This window comes from Peromyscus eremicus, chromosome 2 (genome assembly GCF_949786415.1).
Source record: "Peromyscus eremicus chromosome 2, PerEre_H2_v1, whole genome shotgun sequence".
Lineage (NCBI taxonomy): Eukaryota > Metazoa > Chordata > Mammalia > Rodentia > Cricetidae > Peromyscus > Peromyscus eremicus.
This window is the reverse complement of record NC_081417.1, coordinates 156,025,483-156,042,020: the sequence shown is the minus strand read 5'-3', so window position 1 is coordinate 156,042,020 and position 16,538 is coordinate 156,025,483. Positions and strand designations below refer to the sequence as shown.

Here is a 16,538-nt window from a genome sequence, read left to right as displayed (position 1 = left end):
GGCTGATACAGATGATTGCCTCCTACTATTCCCTCTCCCACTCTTACCTTTATGGCCTTTCACTTGGAGTTAACCTGTGCCACACTCCAAGCATCCAGAGCCCCTCCGGGATGGAGGCCCAAGTTCTTCTCTGCTTCTTCAGATCAAGCCCTTCCTCCCTGCCCCCTCTGCTTGTGTACAAGTGCCACCGCCGTCACCCTGAACTGACAGCTTACCCTGGGCAGCACACAGGATATGCATGTGTTCCAGAATAGTCATCTCAGGAGGTGCTGTGTTTGGCTCCCCTGCTAGAACGGGCTCTGTAAGGGCTGCTCCAGTGTTTCAGGAGAGCAGTGCTATTCACACATTAGCAGTCCAGGACTTTGGGGGAGCTCAGATGCTCCTGGAAGCCTGTAGGCGGACACAGTTCTAGGACATTCAAATGTGTGTTAAGAATTCAGCTTGTTCAGCCCCTTTGTGGAAACTGAAGTTCAGAGAAATAAGACGTGCTGATGATGGTCTAGTATCTTGGGCTGATTAGGGAGGGGAAGAAAGGGAGGGTGAAGCCTCTTTTTGAGCCAACACTTATTTTCCTCAAGCCTGTCAGCTTTCAAATGTGCTCTTTACTCTCCCCTCTACTAGAAATGCACCACGATCCAGTACACGTATATGTGAAACAAAGTTTACCAAGTGCACACATGCAGGGGTGGGGGTGGCTTCTGTCATTAGCAAGCTGCTGCTGCTGCTGACCCAATGGGTGGTGGCTCACAGGGAAAGGTGTTCTAGACCTTGCCTCATACCACACACTGAGTTAATTATTCTCAGAGAAGGCCAGACTCATCCCTGCTTCATCTGCCCACTGGAAAGTGAGGGGAACCAAGGGCATGCAGGTTTTAACCTCCAGTGACAGGGTGCCAGGGAGACTAACCCCTCTCCCAGACAGCAAGTTTCAGGCTAGCAACCCTGTACAGAGACGGTCTTAAAAGAAAAAAAAAAAAAAAAAGCAGGGCGTGGTGGCACACATCTTTAATCCCAGCACTCGGGAGGCAGAGACCAGCCTGGTTTACAGAGCAAGTTCCAGGAGAGCCAGGGCTACACAGAGAAACCTTATGTGGGGGGGTGTGGGGGGGTGGGGGGGTGGGAGTCCCTGCCATTGTCTTGCCCAGCATGCAGGAGGCTCTAGGTTTGATTCCCAGTATTCCTGCCCTTATGGAGCTTGTCTGGATAAAAGCCAAGATCACTTAGGTAAAAGACAAGAGGTCAGAAGATAGGTGTGTGAGGAAAGTGTGCAAGGGTAAAAGGATGCTGTGGTTGGAGGAGACCTAACTGAGGTAACACTTGAATACAGTCTGGGGAGTGAAGTCCTGGGAGGTCTGGGTAGTCTGTTCAAGTGGCAGATATAGTATGTGCAAAGGCCCTGAGGTGAGAGTGTGCTCATTGTCTTCAAAGAACAGAAGGAATGTGGCCAAAGTAGTGTGTGAGAGAGAAAGCAGATAGGACCGGGGCAGAATGGGGTGTTTTGTTTTCCTGAGGCAAGTGCGCCTGAGGAGAGAGGGCTCATAAGAGCTAACCACATCTTAGTAGGGGCCAGCGGAGCCAGGATGGAAGCAAAGAGACCAGCCAGGCCATGACAATAACACTCCAGGGGGGCCATGAAGGTGCCCTGGCCTGGGCTGCCTGCAACAGGAGCGGCAAAAAGGGTCAGATTCTGTACACCTTTTGAAACACCACAATGTGTACACGCATTTTTTAAAATTTACTTTTAAAGCTGGTGTGTGTGTGTGGGGGGGGTTGCTATGTAGTTTCTGGGATCCAAAAAACCAGTTGTCATGACTGCAGCAAAGGCTGTCAACACTGAGCCCTCTCTCTACCCTTATTATGTAGCCTTGTTAGCCTGGAGCTCACGAGGTTGAACTCACAGAGATCCACCTGCCTCTGCCTTCTGAGTGCTGGGATTAAGGGTGTGCATTGCCATGCTCAATTTGTGCATGCTGGGGATCAAACCCAGGGCTCTGTGCACTCTAGACCAGCACTCTGCCATCTGAGCTACGTCCCCAGCACACACACCTCTCTTTGAAACTTTGTGCATGCCCACGCATTGATGTGCCATCTCATGCACATGGAGGCCACAGGACAACTTGGGAGTCTGTGCTTACCTCACCACCCCCCATCTTGTTGAGGCAGGGTGTCTCTTGTTTGCTTCCAAACATGCTCCAGACTGGCCAGGGAGCTTACAGGCCATTCTGTCTCCACCTACCTCCCCTCAATCTTAGCATAAGGGTGCTAGGGTTTCCAAGGTGTGCCACATCTGGCTTTTATATGTCTTCTATTGATTGGCCCCAGAGTCCTCATTTTTCACAGCTAAAGAGATTTACCTGCTGAGCCATCTCCTGGGCCCCACCATATTTTTGAGACAAGGTCTCTCTGTGTAGCCCTAGCTGTCCTCAACCTTAAAATTCTGCCTCAGCCACCCTAGTGCTAGGACTATCAGCTCGTGCTGCAGTCCGACAAGTCCATTTTTAAGAGTATATTCAATCAGCTGGGCATGGTGGTGCACGCTTTTAATCTCAGAGCTTGGGAAGCAGAGGCAGGTGGATCTCTGAGTTATAGGCCAGCCTGGGCTACAGAGCAAGTTCCAGGACAGCCAGGGCTACACAGGGAAATTCTGTCTTGAAAAAAAAAAATTCAGTATGTTAAAAACTTGTGCAGCAACCAAACACAACCCAAATTTGAATTTCCGTCTATGATGACACCCCCACCCCATCCCACCCCACCCCATCCCACCCCAGACTTGGACATTGGATCCACTGATCTGTCTCTATAGGTTCGTCCTTTCTGAACATTCCATGTAAGTGGAATTATACAATATGTGGCCTTGGTTTTCTGTGACACTAGTGAGTGCAGCTGATACACAATCAGATGGTTTGGCTTTTTTTGTGGTACCAGTGTGCAAGGCTGATAGGAATATTCATGTACAGGTCTTTGTATGGACATAAATTCTCCTTCCTGGTAGATACCACAGACTGGAATTTCTGGGTTACATACTATTAAGGACTACCAACCTTTTTCTGAAGTAGCTACAGCATTTTATATCCCTGCCAGCAGTGGATGAGTTCCAGTTTTTCCCATCCTCAGCAACAGTTGGTACAGTGAATCACTTTGTATGCCCTTTGATTTTTTTCTTTTTACGATAGGAGTGGAACCATGGGCTTTGCACATGGTAAGCATGCTTTCTACATCTGAGCTACAGCCTTGACCCAGTGGATAATTCAAGACATTATAAATATATACTTTTTGTTTTTGTAGACAGGGTTTCTCTGTATAGTCCTGGCTGTCCTGGAACTAGCTCTGTAGACCAGGCTGGCCTCGAACTCACAGAGAGCCACCTGCCTCTGCCTCCCAAGTGATAAGATTAAAGGCATGCACCACCACTGCCCAGCTGTGTGTGTGTGTGTGTGGCTGTGGCTGTGGCTGTGGCTGTGGCTGTGGCTTTAGTCTATATGTGTCTAGTGAGTGAATCTCAGGGCAAGAGAAAACTCTGGAAGAAGCCACAGGATGGGAGCTTGTGCTAGAGGTGCCTGTGGTAAACAAGGGTGCCGTATGGAAGGTCCAGCAGGCCTCAGTGGTAGTGTTATATTGAGCATTTGTATTAGGCAGGGTTCTCTAGAGGAACAGAACCAACAATGTGTGCATGTGTTATAAAAGGGGATTTATTAGCCTGGCTTACACAATGGAGCTGGAAGGTCCAAAGTGGCCATCTGTATGTTGGAGAGGCTGAGAATCAAGGAAGGAAGCTCAGCAGTCCAAACCAGTCCTGATAGCCTAGGAGCTCCTTGTAGAGTGGCTGGTATTAGATCCATGGTGAAAGGCCAACGAAGCTGGAGGATGATATCAGCAGAGTGTCGATCACAGTGACAAGTGGCAGCAGCGGTGACAGTTGAGGCACTCAGAACATTTTTTCCTAGTGCTATTTTTTTAAAGTTATTTATTTATTTTTTGGTTTTTCGAGACAGGGTTTTTCTGTGTAACAGTCCTGGCTGTCCCGGAGCTCATTGTGTAGACCATGCTGCTGGCCTTGAACTCTTGCCTGCCCCTTGCCTACTGGGTGCTGGGGTTGAAGGTGTGCATGAGCACACCCATGGCATCGTATTGATTGTAATGCTCTCGCAGGGCACTTCATTTCTGCTGCTCCCCCGCCCCACCCCGATACCTGGCACAGAGTAGGCGCTTGCAATATCAGTAAACTGTGCTTGTTGAATGAAGACAGTGGGAACAGAACAGGCCCCGTACACCAAATTCCAGGATGTGAGTTCAAGTGTCCTCCACGGCCTCTTCCTGGGGCAGGCTGGCCTTCTGACTGTGACAGGGAGAAAGGGGACCGGCTCACCGCTAGGAGTATTAAAAACACGGTGCCCTTCAAAACACTACGGTAACACTGCCATACAAACTGTGTATGCTGGAATACTCCTGTAATCCCAGTATTAGGGGAGGTAAAGGCTACAGGATTAGGAAGGAGTCAATCTAAGATCATCCTCATGACATAGCGGTTTTTTTTTTTGTTGTTTTTTTTTTTTAAGATTTATTTATTTATTATGTATACAGCATGTACGCCTGCACACCAGAAGAGGGCATCAGATCTCATTACAGATGGTTGTGAGCCACCATGTGGTTGCTGGGAATTGAACTCAGGACCTCTGGAAGAGCAGTCAGTGCTCTTAACCTCTGAGCCATCTCTCCAGCCCCGACATAGCGGTTTGAGGCCAGTCTGAGCTACATTACGTTTTGGCTTAAATCTTTTTTTTTTTTTTTTTTTAGATGGGGTTTCTCTGTGTAGCCCTGGCTGTCCTGGAACTCGTATTAAACTCACAGAGATCCCCCTGCCTCTGCCTCCTGAAAGCGGTGATTTAAGGAGTGCGCCACCATGCCCGGCTAATTTTGGTTTATATTTTACAGGTCCAGATTTTTGTTGTCTATATTGTAATTTTGCCAGCGACTTTTCTCTCTCCGTCCCCACTCTTAAATCTTTGCCTTCCAATGTCTCTGGCACAAACTAGGCACTTCACAAAGACTTGAAGTGTTAAAGAAAGCAGGCATAATAGGGGAGGCCTGTAAATCAACCCTCCCCCACTAACCGAGAGGAGCCCTTAGTCTGAAGCAAGGCTAGGCTTCATATGATTTTCTCTTTTAAAAAAAAAAAAAAAAAAAAGCTTGAAAGATGGAATGCATTGCCCTCGTCTCTTGTCCCGCCCATCCGCAGTCACTCAAGGCTTCACAATCATCCGGATTTTACGTAGCTGGGCCACACTGACCAATCGGAACCTGTAGTTCTGGTACTTTCCATTCAGTAAAATTCGAGTTGGTGGTAGACTTGACATTATCAGCAAATAAGCAACGAGGGGCCATTAGCCCCACCCCCAAATTGAAACTGCCGCTTCCGGATGCGAAATAACGTTTGTCTGGTGTCCGGCCTGGCCAATTGGCCAATCAGGACAGCTGGTGGAGATCCCGCCCCAGCATTATCCAATTAGGACAACTGTCGGAGGCCCCACCCAGAGGGGGCGGAGCCCCGGGCTGCTGGGGACCTGGGCTTCCGGGTGGAGAGCGTCCAAGTCCTTTTATCCAAAGCGGCCCCTGATCTTGGGACCAGAGAGGTGTGCCTACGTCCAGCTAGACCAGGTAGAGAAAGGGCTAGCGCCCAGGCCCGATGTGCACCCTGCATGGGTGCTCGTGAGTGAGAGTCTGCGGTCTGCTTCTCTGCTCGCCCCCTGCAGACTGCATGGAGACCCGAGTCCCCAGGGGCGTGTGGGGTGGCAGGGCTGGGACAGAGCAGGCAGGGGTTCTGACCCAACCCGGAGTTAAAGCTCTGGTGCTGGTGGAGGAGTCTGGAACTGCGGTTGTAAAGGAAGTGGGAAGCGCTTCCCGACACTGCAGACATCCCCTGCAGAAAGGTGTCCAAAGCTGGCAGGAGTAGGGGGAGGTTTCCCAGGAACCTACCAACCCTGTCAGGGCCAGGCTTTCCTAAGTGCAGACCCTTAGTCGGGAGTCATATGTCAACAAAGGTCTGTTTGCCCAGAGAACAGCCAACAGAGCAGAGCAGAGATTCCACACAAGTGTAGCTGGTCCACCCATGAGTGTATTGGGGTCACTCTGAGAACTTGTATGACCCAAAGGCAGGCAGCTGCGTCACTGACAAACCCACCTAGCATGGGTTCGGATTCACCCCTGTACAGCTTGCAGGGAGCTCCGATCCAAAGTTGTTTAAAGCAAACTTAAAACTGTCGCGACTTTCTGAGGAGACCCCCTCCTCCCACCAGGAGGGAGATGCTTGAATGTCAGGAGGAGTAGCCACTGCACAACAACCAGGAACCCACATTTTAGTTCAGACCCTTATTTTGACACTTAGTAGTTATGTGACCTTGGGGTACAGGTGCAAAAGGAAAAAAAAAGAAGGAAAGATTGGCGGGGGTGGGGTGGGGGAGGTAGCGTTGTGTCAGAGAACAGGCTTAATGCTGCAGGTCTGGGGTTCGATGCCAGCACCAGATATCACGTTGTTAATCTTTGAATTAGCACTCTGTACTAGTCTCTTTCTATATGATAATTTTAAAAACCATTTTTTATTTGTGTGTGGGTATGGGCAAGCACATGCCATGACACACGTATGGAGGTAAGAAGGCAATTTGTGGGAGTCAGCTCTCCCCTTCCACCATGTAGGCCCTGAAAATTGAACTCAGATCGTCAGGCTTGGCCACAAGCACCTTTACCCACTGAGCCATCTCACAGGCTCCAGGAATCACATAAGGAAGGCCCAATGGGAGTCTTAGTCTCTCAGCAGGCAAGCATTTCCTGTTGTCCATATTCATTCAAACAGCCCTGCACAGCCTTCTGAGGTGTGGTCTTTTGGGGAAAGAAACAGCACAATTGGCACATAAAGCAGATGGGAATTAAGAATGCTGGAGACTTTCCAGACATCCTGGCTGGCTTAGTAGTAATGGACATTTATCGAGTGCCAGACTAGGAGTTGAACATGCACTGCCCTGTGTTACCCTAGTGACAGCATGGTAGGTAATCAGGTTAGGACAAGAGGCACAGAGAGGTTAACTAACCAGGGTGAGACGGCACAGTAAAGGAGAACCCTGGTGATGGTTTTGATTCAGGCCTGGGTGACAGGTTCCCTCCCTCATGTTTTGTTATTGATCCTTTGACTTCAGGTAGAACCTAGCCTGAGCACCTCCTGTGAGTATCCTGCAGCCCAGAGCCAGTGACATTGCTGTGAAAAGCTGTAACCTTTGCCCAAGATGACAGAGACTAAAGACCCCGTTCGGCTTCGGCTGCTCAGCCTGGAGCTGATGAAGCAGCTGTGGGCTGGGCATGATGCCATGTGTCGGTCAGTGGCCAGAGTAGTGTCAAAGGTAGGTGGTCCCCTTGGTAATGCCAAGCTTCCAGGGTTAGCCTTAGGTTGCAAAACTGAGGCCTTGGGAGGAAGAGACTGGGCTGGGACACCCAGAGGCCACAGCAGAATGAAGACCTATGTGTCCAGAGCGAGCCAGAGTGGCTGGGCACTGGCCAGGCTGCTGCTTGGGTAACCTGACCTGTTTCTTGCAGTCACACCTGGACTATAGCAGCAGCAGCAACTTAGAAATGCCACTGTCCCAAGAGAGTTCTTCCACCGCCTCAGTGGCCCCAAGCTCACAGGACCCACCAGACAGTCATCGAGGAGACATATTTGACATGACCCAGTATGGCAAGGACAGCTGCAGAGTAGACTCTCTCCCACCTGCCACATGCCAACACCCGGAGCTCCAGGATGGACTGTGGCCTCCCTCAGTACCCTGGCTAGCCACTGAGGGCCTGAAGGGGCCAGTGCCTTTGGTAGGACCAAAAAGTCCGGGACCTCACAAGACACAGGTCCCCAAATCCATCCTGTCACAACCAAGCAAGCCATCTAAGGTAACTCAGGAGTGCCCGAAAGTCAGGGAGAGCTTTTTGAGCCTTAGTTCCCCTCTCTGACAAAGTGTTCCTGGACAAGCCTCCCTTGTAGGGGTGAGGCTTCCAAAAGGTCCAGTTATTGCTATCAGTTCTTAGCACTTTGGGAAGAAGGAGGCAAAGCCTATTGTACAGATGGAGGGACTGAGGCTTGGAGCCCAGGTTTGTTCAAAGCCACATCCAAAGTGGTGCCAGACTTACCTTCCGGTTTCTGAGCTCCCCAGCTGAGGTTAGCACCACCCTGGGGTCTAAGTCAAGACACAGTGCGTTGTTCTCCTGGAATGGGGCCTCCTCTGGGCCAGGCCTGCTGGTCTAGCCCATGCCCTCCTTGTCTACTTCCTCAGCCCAAAGTGACCTTCTCCCAAGAGTCTACAGTGCCTGAGAGTGACTGGCACTTCCGGCCATACCTGAGCTATGATTGGGTTGCAGGTGAGTGGCGGGGTTGGACACACATGATGCTGAATGAGTGAATGAATCAGGGCTGCTCCATATTTGAGCATTTATAGAGGTCAGGCCCCTGCTGATCCCTAGTGGGCACATCTCCACTCTGCTGCTCTTCTCCTGGTACCCGAGGGCTCCTGTCCTCCCGACAGCCTCATTACTGTGTATTGAGTGTTAAAACCGTGCAGCAGAAATTGTGCCATTTTAGCTTTTGGTTTTTCATTTTAGCTATTAATTTGTGTGTGTGTTTGCGTATATGTATGTCTGTGCATCATGTGCATGCCTGGTACCTGTGGAGTCCCGAAGCAGGCGTCAGAGCCTGGAATTGGAGTTATAGATGGTTGTGAGCCACTGTGTGGGAAGTGGGAACTGAATCTCTGCAAGAGCAACCAGTGTTCTTCTGTTTGTTTGTTTTGTTTTGTTTGTTTTCCAAGACAGGCTTTCTCTGTGTAGACCAGACTGTCCTAGAACTCTGAGATCCACCTGCCTCTGCCTCCCGAGTGCTGGGATTAAAGGCGTGCACCACCACTGCCTGACACAGCCAGTACCTTAAGTGTGTGTGTGTGTGTGTGTGTGTGTGTGTGTGTGTGTGTGTGTGTGTATGTGTATTGAGACAGGGTCTCTCTACATAGCTCTGGCTGTCCTGGAACTCCCTATATAGAACAGGCTGTCCTTGAACTCACAGAGATCCCTCAGTCTCTGCCTCCCAAGTGCTAAGATTAAAGGTGTATGCCACCACACCCCACTGAAAATTTTTTTAGACACACATAAATAAAAATAAAATGTAATTTAAAAATATCTAATCCCACATCCATAACGGGATTCTGGTTTCCACCTCCTCCTGTGTGCGTCCCCTCTTCCTCCTATCTCTGTGAACTTAAGAAGTCAGGCTATGACCTTGGGCCCAGCCTCGACTCTGCCTCCCTTTTACGTGTTTCATGTCCTGACCATGAGTACATTCTCTAGACCTTCCTTAGTGCATTTCTAGAATCCACGATCTCCCTTTAACTGACCCCCTTCCCCTCACCTCTCAGCCTCAAGGATGTGTCCTCTAAAAACATGGCCGACCTGATTTCGACGCTCCTGTCCCTGAATCCTCTCCGACTCCATCGCTCCACCCCCGCCCTCTATTGTCCTCTGGTCGCATTTCCTTCCTGAGTTCCTCACACATGCCAAGCACCTGCTTTCTTCACCTGCTGGGGTATCCTTTTGATTTATCCACCTGACTTCCCTGGTCTCTGCTCCGGTCACCTTCTCAGACCTCCCTCGGAACTTCTGCCCTGTGGCACTCAGCCACCTGGCTCTGGCCTCCAGCTTCCCGGCAGGTGTCACCATTCAGTATCACATCACAAAGTTCTTTGGTAACTAGTTAGTCTTTTGACCCTTTAGAATATAGCCTCCTCAGAGTGGGAACCTTGTCTAGCTTCCCACTCTTCCTCAGCTAGTAAGAATGTAAGCCAGGTGTGTGCCTATAATCTCTGCACTGGGAGGTGGAGGCAGAAGTGTTGAATTGGAGGCCAGCCTGGGCTACATGAGAACTTGGCCCCCCCACAAAAAAAAAGTAGGTAGGGCATGGAGGCATATGCCTTTAATCCCAGTACTCAAGAGGCAGAGGTAGTCCAGTCTCTATTAGTTCAAGGCCAGCCTGATCTATATATGGAGTTCCAGGCCAGCCAGGGCTACATAGTTACTGTCTCTAATAAAATGAGTGTGTGGCCCCTGTAAGGGCTCTGTGAGGGAGTTGTTGTGGATGACCGACTATATCAGGGCAGGCTGGTGCTCAGAGCTGGTTGTCACAGTGGGTGAAGAGTCCTAGAGGCAAGGTGGGGCCCTAGCCCATTTAGCCTTAACTTACCTAGTGGTGCTTTGCTCAACCCAGGGACCCTGGACAGTAGCTCTACGGTCACCAGCGAACACGAGGCCTTCTTCTCCATGCTTCAGAGGTTTCGAGAAACCAACAAAGAGGACTGTGTTTGCAACTCCCCTGAGTAAACAAGGGTTCATGAGGAGTGTCGAGGGTGGGTAGGGGACTCTGTCACTCATCCTGCTTATCACTCCCCTCCTACCCCCAGAGCTGTGTTCCCAGACCTGCAAGAGAGCAGTGGTATAGAAGAGGACCACGAGTGTGAGTGTACACTTCCACCAGGTCACTCTGACTGGCCACTCAGGGAGGGCAGCCTGCTGTCTGAACAGTGTGGGATCCATTATGGCCTGGGGCTTTGGCTAGCTTAGGTCCTGCCCTTTGTAACCATCTGCCCCGGCCAGTAGGGTGTCAATGGGGCGACCCACCTGCGGGAGAGAATGAAAGGGACGGGGAGACACTAAAGGAAGACAGCAAGACAGGGTTCTGATCAAGCTGCAAATTTTATTCTCAGCAAGGCTTATATAGCGTTGGAGGGGGAGGGGGCAGGAAGGAGGGAAGGGGTGCAGGACGTGCCGGACGTGCAGTTGAGGGGAGACATGCAAGTGAAGGAGGACGTGCAAGTCGTGAGGCTGCAGGATGTTGTGCTAGGTGGTAAGGTCACTGGTCAGGGCCCAGCGTTCTGTTGCTATGCTACCTGACCTACCTGACCGAGGAATGTTCTTTATCTTTGAGGGCATCTGGTTTAGGACCTGTGGCTTGTTCTCTGGCCTAGCTAGTACTTTTCCATGGTTCATGTTTGGTCCCTGACAACCATCTCTCTCCAGCAGCTTTCAGAGATAGATAGTGGGGTGTAGCTCTCAATGCCCCAGAGAAGACATTTCTCCCTGAACTTAGGTGTGGACTCAAGACTTTGGGAGGAGAGGGGCTGGAAAAAAAGTGGCACAGAGTGACTCCTCAATGGATGGTATGGCTTATGTGACTAGGAACAGCCAGAGCCCCCGGCAACAAATTTCCTGGCTTAGGAGGAACTGTGGTATCTCATGGGCCTCACAGGTGTGTACTGTTACCGTATCAACCGGCGCCTGTTTCCTGTGCCAGTGGACCCAGGTACCCCTTGCCGCCTGTGTGGGGTACCCCGAGACCAACAGGGCCCTGAGACTCTGATGGAGCCTGCACAAGTCAGGTGAGTGTCAAGAGCACTGGAATTCCTAGCAGGTCCCAGTGGACTAGGGTAGGGTACAGAATGTGGCCCCTGCTGATTTTGATGCTGTGCCTCTTACACAGGGTCAGCATCCCCCTATCCATCCTGGACCCCCCACACCGGTATCGAATTCACAGACGGAAAAGCTTTGATGCATCTGACACTCTGGCTCTGCCTCGGGTAAGCTGCCTGCCCAAAGAGGCTGGAGGCAGGCATATGTGGGCGGGATCCTGAGCTAGCCTTGAAGAGACCTTGCTCCAAGGCTCCTTGCTAGCAGGCCTCTGGTTTCACTGGGCTGGTGCGACACCCGTCCCCAACGTGGTGTCTAAGTTGGGTGTCTACATGGGCCCTATTCACTGAGTTCTTGGGTGCCACGTGCGTGGCTCTTAGAAGGGCTGTTTCCCACAGTCACTGCAGCCACTGTGGTACCCCGCCCCACACAGGCCACAGAGGCTGAGTAGAGCTGGTAGGAGTGATGGATTTGAACCCAGACCTTTATGATTCCATCGTGCATCCCATTTCCTAGTCAGAATGGAAGTCAAAGGATATCCTGCTCATACCTGGTGAAGGACAGAGTAGCTGCAACTGGGGGAAGAGAAGAGGGAAAAGACCCTTTGGCTCCCCTATAAAGTGGGTAGAAAGGGAACATCCTCAGTATTGGGGTCACAAGGATGGTTTAGTGAGGTCATGCAACTTAGGTGTTCGGGGCCAAGTCCATTGTGGAAAGGGCTCCATTAATATCCACATCATCTCATCCATCTTGGGGAGGGTTGGAGTGACCAGGTCAATAGGGACTGAGATTGGGGTGACCTAGGGTAACCCGTGGTTAGATACACCTGCTGCCCCAGGGAAGGGACCCTGGCTGCTCAGGGGGCTTTTCCGTAGTTGGGGATGGCAGGTGCCTTTTAACCTTTGCTCTTCACAGCACTGTCTGCTGGGCTGGGACATCCTCCCTCCAAAGCCTGAGAAAAGCTCTGTCCCCAAGAGTCTTGACCTGTGGTCCTCTGTTTCCTGTGGAGCGCAGCGCCGACGTCTGTCAGCCACCAGCTCATCCCGTGGGGTAGGGTCCAGGGTCTGTCCCAACCTGGGGTGGGAGGTGTCCGGGTGAGACAGATCCTGTCGAGATGGGAGCTCAGGCCCTGACAAGCTGTCCCTCCAACTTCGGCACTCCTTGCCACCTGCTCCAGTCTACTCAGGAAGGTGGCCCTCACTCCAAGGTGCAGGAGGAATTGAGGCTAATACTGGACCCCACCTATCCCCAAGTGACCCCCTAACATTTTTCCATTCATCTCTCCCCTAGTAGCTCCCCAACACCTCCCTCTTCACCTTCCAGGCCTTGCCAACACGGGTCCCACCACCCATCTGGTCAGAGCCTCAGGTTGCCCAGCCCCGCCCCCCCCCCCCCCCCCCCACTAGAAGCGCTGTGGACTGACCACTCAGAAGGGACGATATGGAAGCCCGCAAGATGAGGCTGGATCCTGACAAGATGGAAGTGGCTGTGCTGTGTGTCCTGGGCTGGGCAGATGCGAGGGTCCAGGCGTGGCCCTGGCCCTTCTGCCTCCTGGGGTAGGAACTCCAGGGTGGAGGGGGAGGAGATGAGTGGTATGTAAATAAAGCTTTTGTCCCCAGTAACTTGTCTTTCCTGCTGGTCCCCTTGATGTCCAGGTGTCCTGGCCTCAACTGGTTTCGCTTTGCCTAAGGGAGACACCAGCACCCATCACTTGGAGTGTGGCTTCTTTTTTGTGTATTTTTCGTGGTAGGGTCTTACATGGCTCAGGCTGGCCTGGAACTCACAATGTATCCAAGGATGACCTTGAACTTCTCTGATCCTCCTAAGTATTAGGAATACAGGCACATCCTCTGGGCCCTGCTCTGGCTTCTAGCTTTTTCTGTAACTTTCAGGTCTAGATAGATGGCTGTCTACCAGACAAATGGGGTTGGTTCTCCAAGGCAGGCTAGAGCCACGGTCAATGTTACAGTATCTCAGGCAGGGGGAGATGGCTCAATGGATAAGAATCCTTCCTATATAAGTTTGAGGACCTGAGTTCAAATCCCCAGGATCCATGTAAAAGCCAAATACTGAGTGTCTGTAATCCTATGGGGAGATGAGAGATGGAGCGAGGAATGCCTATGGCTCATGGGCCAGTTAGCCTGGTATACACATTGGGAAAACAACAAAGAAACCCCCTACTTCACGGTGGAAAGTATGAGTCAACACCCAATGTGGCCTTCTGACTTTTTTATGCACACCATGGCATGTGTGCACCTGCATTCACACACACACACACACACACACACACACACACACACTCACTGAAAAATATGTCTTATATTGAGTAAGCGATCATTCTCCTTGATATCATTGGAAGGGTTCTCTTGAGGTCCCTGGCATCTACATGCCCATTTCTGGGCTTGGTTCTAGAAACTAGGTGACCCACAACCCTAGGTAGGATAAGTTGGGAAGCTGACATTCAAGAAATCTGTTTCTGATGTCAGGAACAGATTTGGGATTTGGGAGTGGGGTCTTGTTTCTCCTATCCCTTGTATGCTTTAGGTATATTAATAATAATAATAATAATAATAATATTATTATTATTATTATTATTATTATTATTATTATTATTAAATTTCAGCTTTGCAAGGTGGAGAGATGGCTCAGAGATCAAGAGCACTGGCTGCTCTTCCAGAAGTCCTGAGTTCAATTCGCAGCAACCACATGGTGGCTCACAAACATTTATAGTGAAATCTAGTGCCCTCTTCTGGCACACAGGCATATGTGCAGGCAGAACACTATATACATAATAAATAAGTAAATTTCTAAAAAAATTTTTTTTCAGCTTTTTCAAAAAAAAATTTGAGAGATGGCTCCCAGCTAAGAGCACATAGTACTTGTATTTGAGTGGGAATATTCTCGGTATTCTCGGGCATGTGAAGGTTAACTCTAGTGTCCTTGGGGTTTGGATAGGCTTAGGAGGTGTGGCCTCGTTGGAGGAAGTATGTCACTGGAGGTGGGCTTGGGGAGTGTGTTCTGTCTGTCCTGTTTGTGGTTTTAGATGTGAGTCCTCAGCTCTCAGCTTCCAGCTCCAGCTGCCCTGCCGCCAGGCTATCCTCATCATTATGGACGCTAACCTGGAACCATGAGCCCCAAACAAACCCTTCCCTCTCTAAGTTGCCTTGGTCATGGTGTTTTACCATAGCCTTGGAACAGTAACGAAGACACTGCTCCATCAGAGGACTGGCATTGGAGCACTCCTATTGGGTGGCACACCGATGCCTGTGACTCCAGCTGCAGGGGATCCAACACCGTCTCTAGCCTCTGGAGACACTTTTGCACATATAAGGACATACACGAAATCTTTTTTATTTTTTTAAGTTCTACTTTCAGGCTGGAGAAATGGCTCAGCAGTTGGTACAGGCTGTTCTTCCAGAGGTCCCAGTTTCAATTCCCAGCACCCACATGGCATTTTATAACTTTGCGTAACTTCAGTTCTAGGAACTCCAATGGCCTCTTCTGGCCTTTGCAGGCACCAGGCATGCATGTGGTACACAGACATACATGTAGGCCAAACACCCATACGTATAAAAAAACCTTTTTTAAAAAAATGCCAGATTCATAGAACAAAAAAAAGCAAATGGGTACTTGAACCATTCAGAGGCACTTGCTCTGCGTGTGTGCGTGCATGCGTGCGTGCGTGCGTGCGTGCGTGCGTGCGTGCGTGTGCGTGTGCGTGTGCGTGTGCGTGTGCGTGTGCGTGTGTGTGTGTGTGTGTGTGTGTGTGTGTTGAGATCAAGGGCCCCATTGGCTTCAAAGCCATGGCAGTCCTCAGGCCTTAGCCTCTGGCTGCTGAGATGCAGGTGTCTACCACCTTGACCTTCTAAACATGTGTCTTTATGTTTTTTATTTAAAGTTTCTTAGCTTAGAGGGTTGTACTGTTGTGTGACTCATGTTCATGCAGCTGTGAAGATGCTTTTCTTTCATCCCCCTTGTGTCAGGGTGACTCAGGTCATGCTGCAGTAAGGAGTTAATGCCCCAAATTGGTTTAATGTGAGGGTTTATTTCACCTTTTTAAAAAATTTTCTATTTATTTATTTGTGTGTTTGTTTGTTTGTTTGTTTGTTTGTTTATATACAACATCATACCTTTTACTTAAGAAACAATTTTCCCTCTTTTGAGGCTGGAGAGATGGCTCAGTGGTGAAGAGTGCTTGCTGCTCTTCCAGAGGACCAGAGTTCAGTCCCAGAACCGACAAGTGACTCCACCATTCATAATTCTGGTTCTGGGGAACCCAGCGCCCTCTTCTGGCCTATTCGCACAGTGGACATACGTATGCGGAGGCAAAACACTCAAACCCATGAAATAAAGATAAGTGAATATTAAAATGTTTTTTTTCACATGTCTTCTCATTATTAATTTCCACAGTAGAAAACTTAATTAATGATGGCTTACATTTGTGAACAGATGATTGAGGACAGGTAAAATGCATCAGGTGATGGTCTGTTTGGAATCTGAAAGGACAGTTTGTCCCTTAAAGGATCTGTCTGTTATGGTGAGGGATTGCACATGCTCACGTGTGTGAGTGGAAGTCAGGAGACAACCCTGTGGCGTCAGGTCTCTTCTTCACGTCAGTCCTGGGGATCAAGCTCAGGTGGTCAGGCTTGCTTGAACCATCTTGTCAGCACAAGAATTCTTGCTCAACTTCCCTCACTCCATCCAGGAAACTCTGTCCCCTTTAAATTGGACCTCCTAGTGTCTGTCTCCTCTTGCTGCTGGCAGCCATCATTCTTTCTGTATCTTTGGATTTGACTAGTCTAGGAACTTCATATAACTGGACTCAACCAACAGCTCTTCTTTGTCGACTGGCTCATTTCACTGTAAATAATGTAAGTTTCATCCATGTTGTAATGTGTCAGGATTTCCTTAGTAATTTTATTTTTTGGAAGAAAGTAAGTTTAGTAAGTATACTGCCAGGAGTGGTAGGCTAGGTAATAGTAAGACTACAGTGACAGTGTGCTTTTCTTTTTTCCTTCAGAATTTTCATTTTTGAAGATTGAATAATATTCCATTATGTG

At 49.8% G+C, this 16,538-nt stretch overlaps 2 protein-coding genes across 2 annotated transcripts in view; both read left to right on the top strand.

The window, feature by feature from the left end:
* Mfn2 (mitofusin 2) overlaps window positions 1-7,297 on the top strand; it is a 50,586-nt gene extending 43,289 nt beyond the window's left edge. Inside the window, exon 19 of the mRNA XM_059255355.1 lies at window positions 7,188-7,297. Coding sequence (XP_059111338.1) covers window positions 7,188-7,191 — 4 coding nt within the window. The 3' untranslated portion in view covers window positions 7,192-7,297. The remainder of the gene's footprint in view (window positions 1-7,187) is intronic.
* Window positions 7,272-12,900, top strand: Miip (migration and invasion inhibitory protein). The gene is made up of 9 exons (XM_059255921.1): window positions 7,272-7,388; window positions 7,582-7,926; window positions 8,307-8,391; window positions 10,283-10,391; window positions 10,476-10,528; window positions 11,321-11,450; window positions 11,552-11,648; window positions 12,394-12,528; window positions 12,802-12,900. The coding sequence occupies exons 1-9, from the start codon at window positions 7,275-7,277 to the stop codon at window positions 12,898-12,900; spliced, it is 1,167 nt and encodes a 388-aa protein (XP_059111904.1). The 5' UTR covers window positions 7,272-7,274.
* Window positions 12,901-16,538: the final 3,638 nt, after the last annotated feature.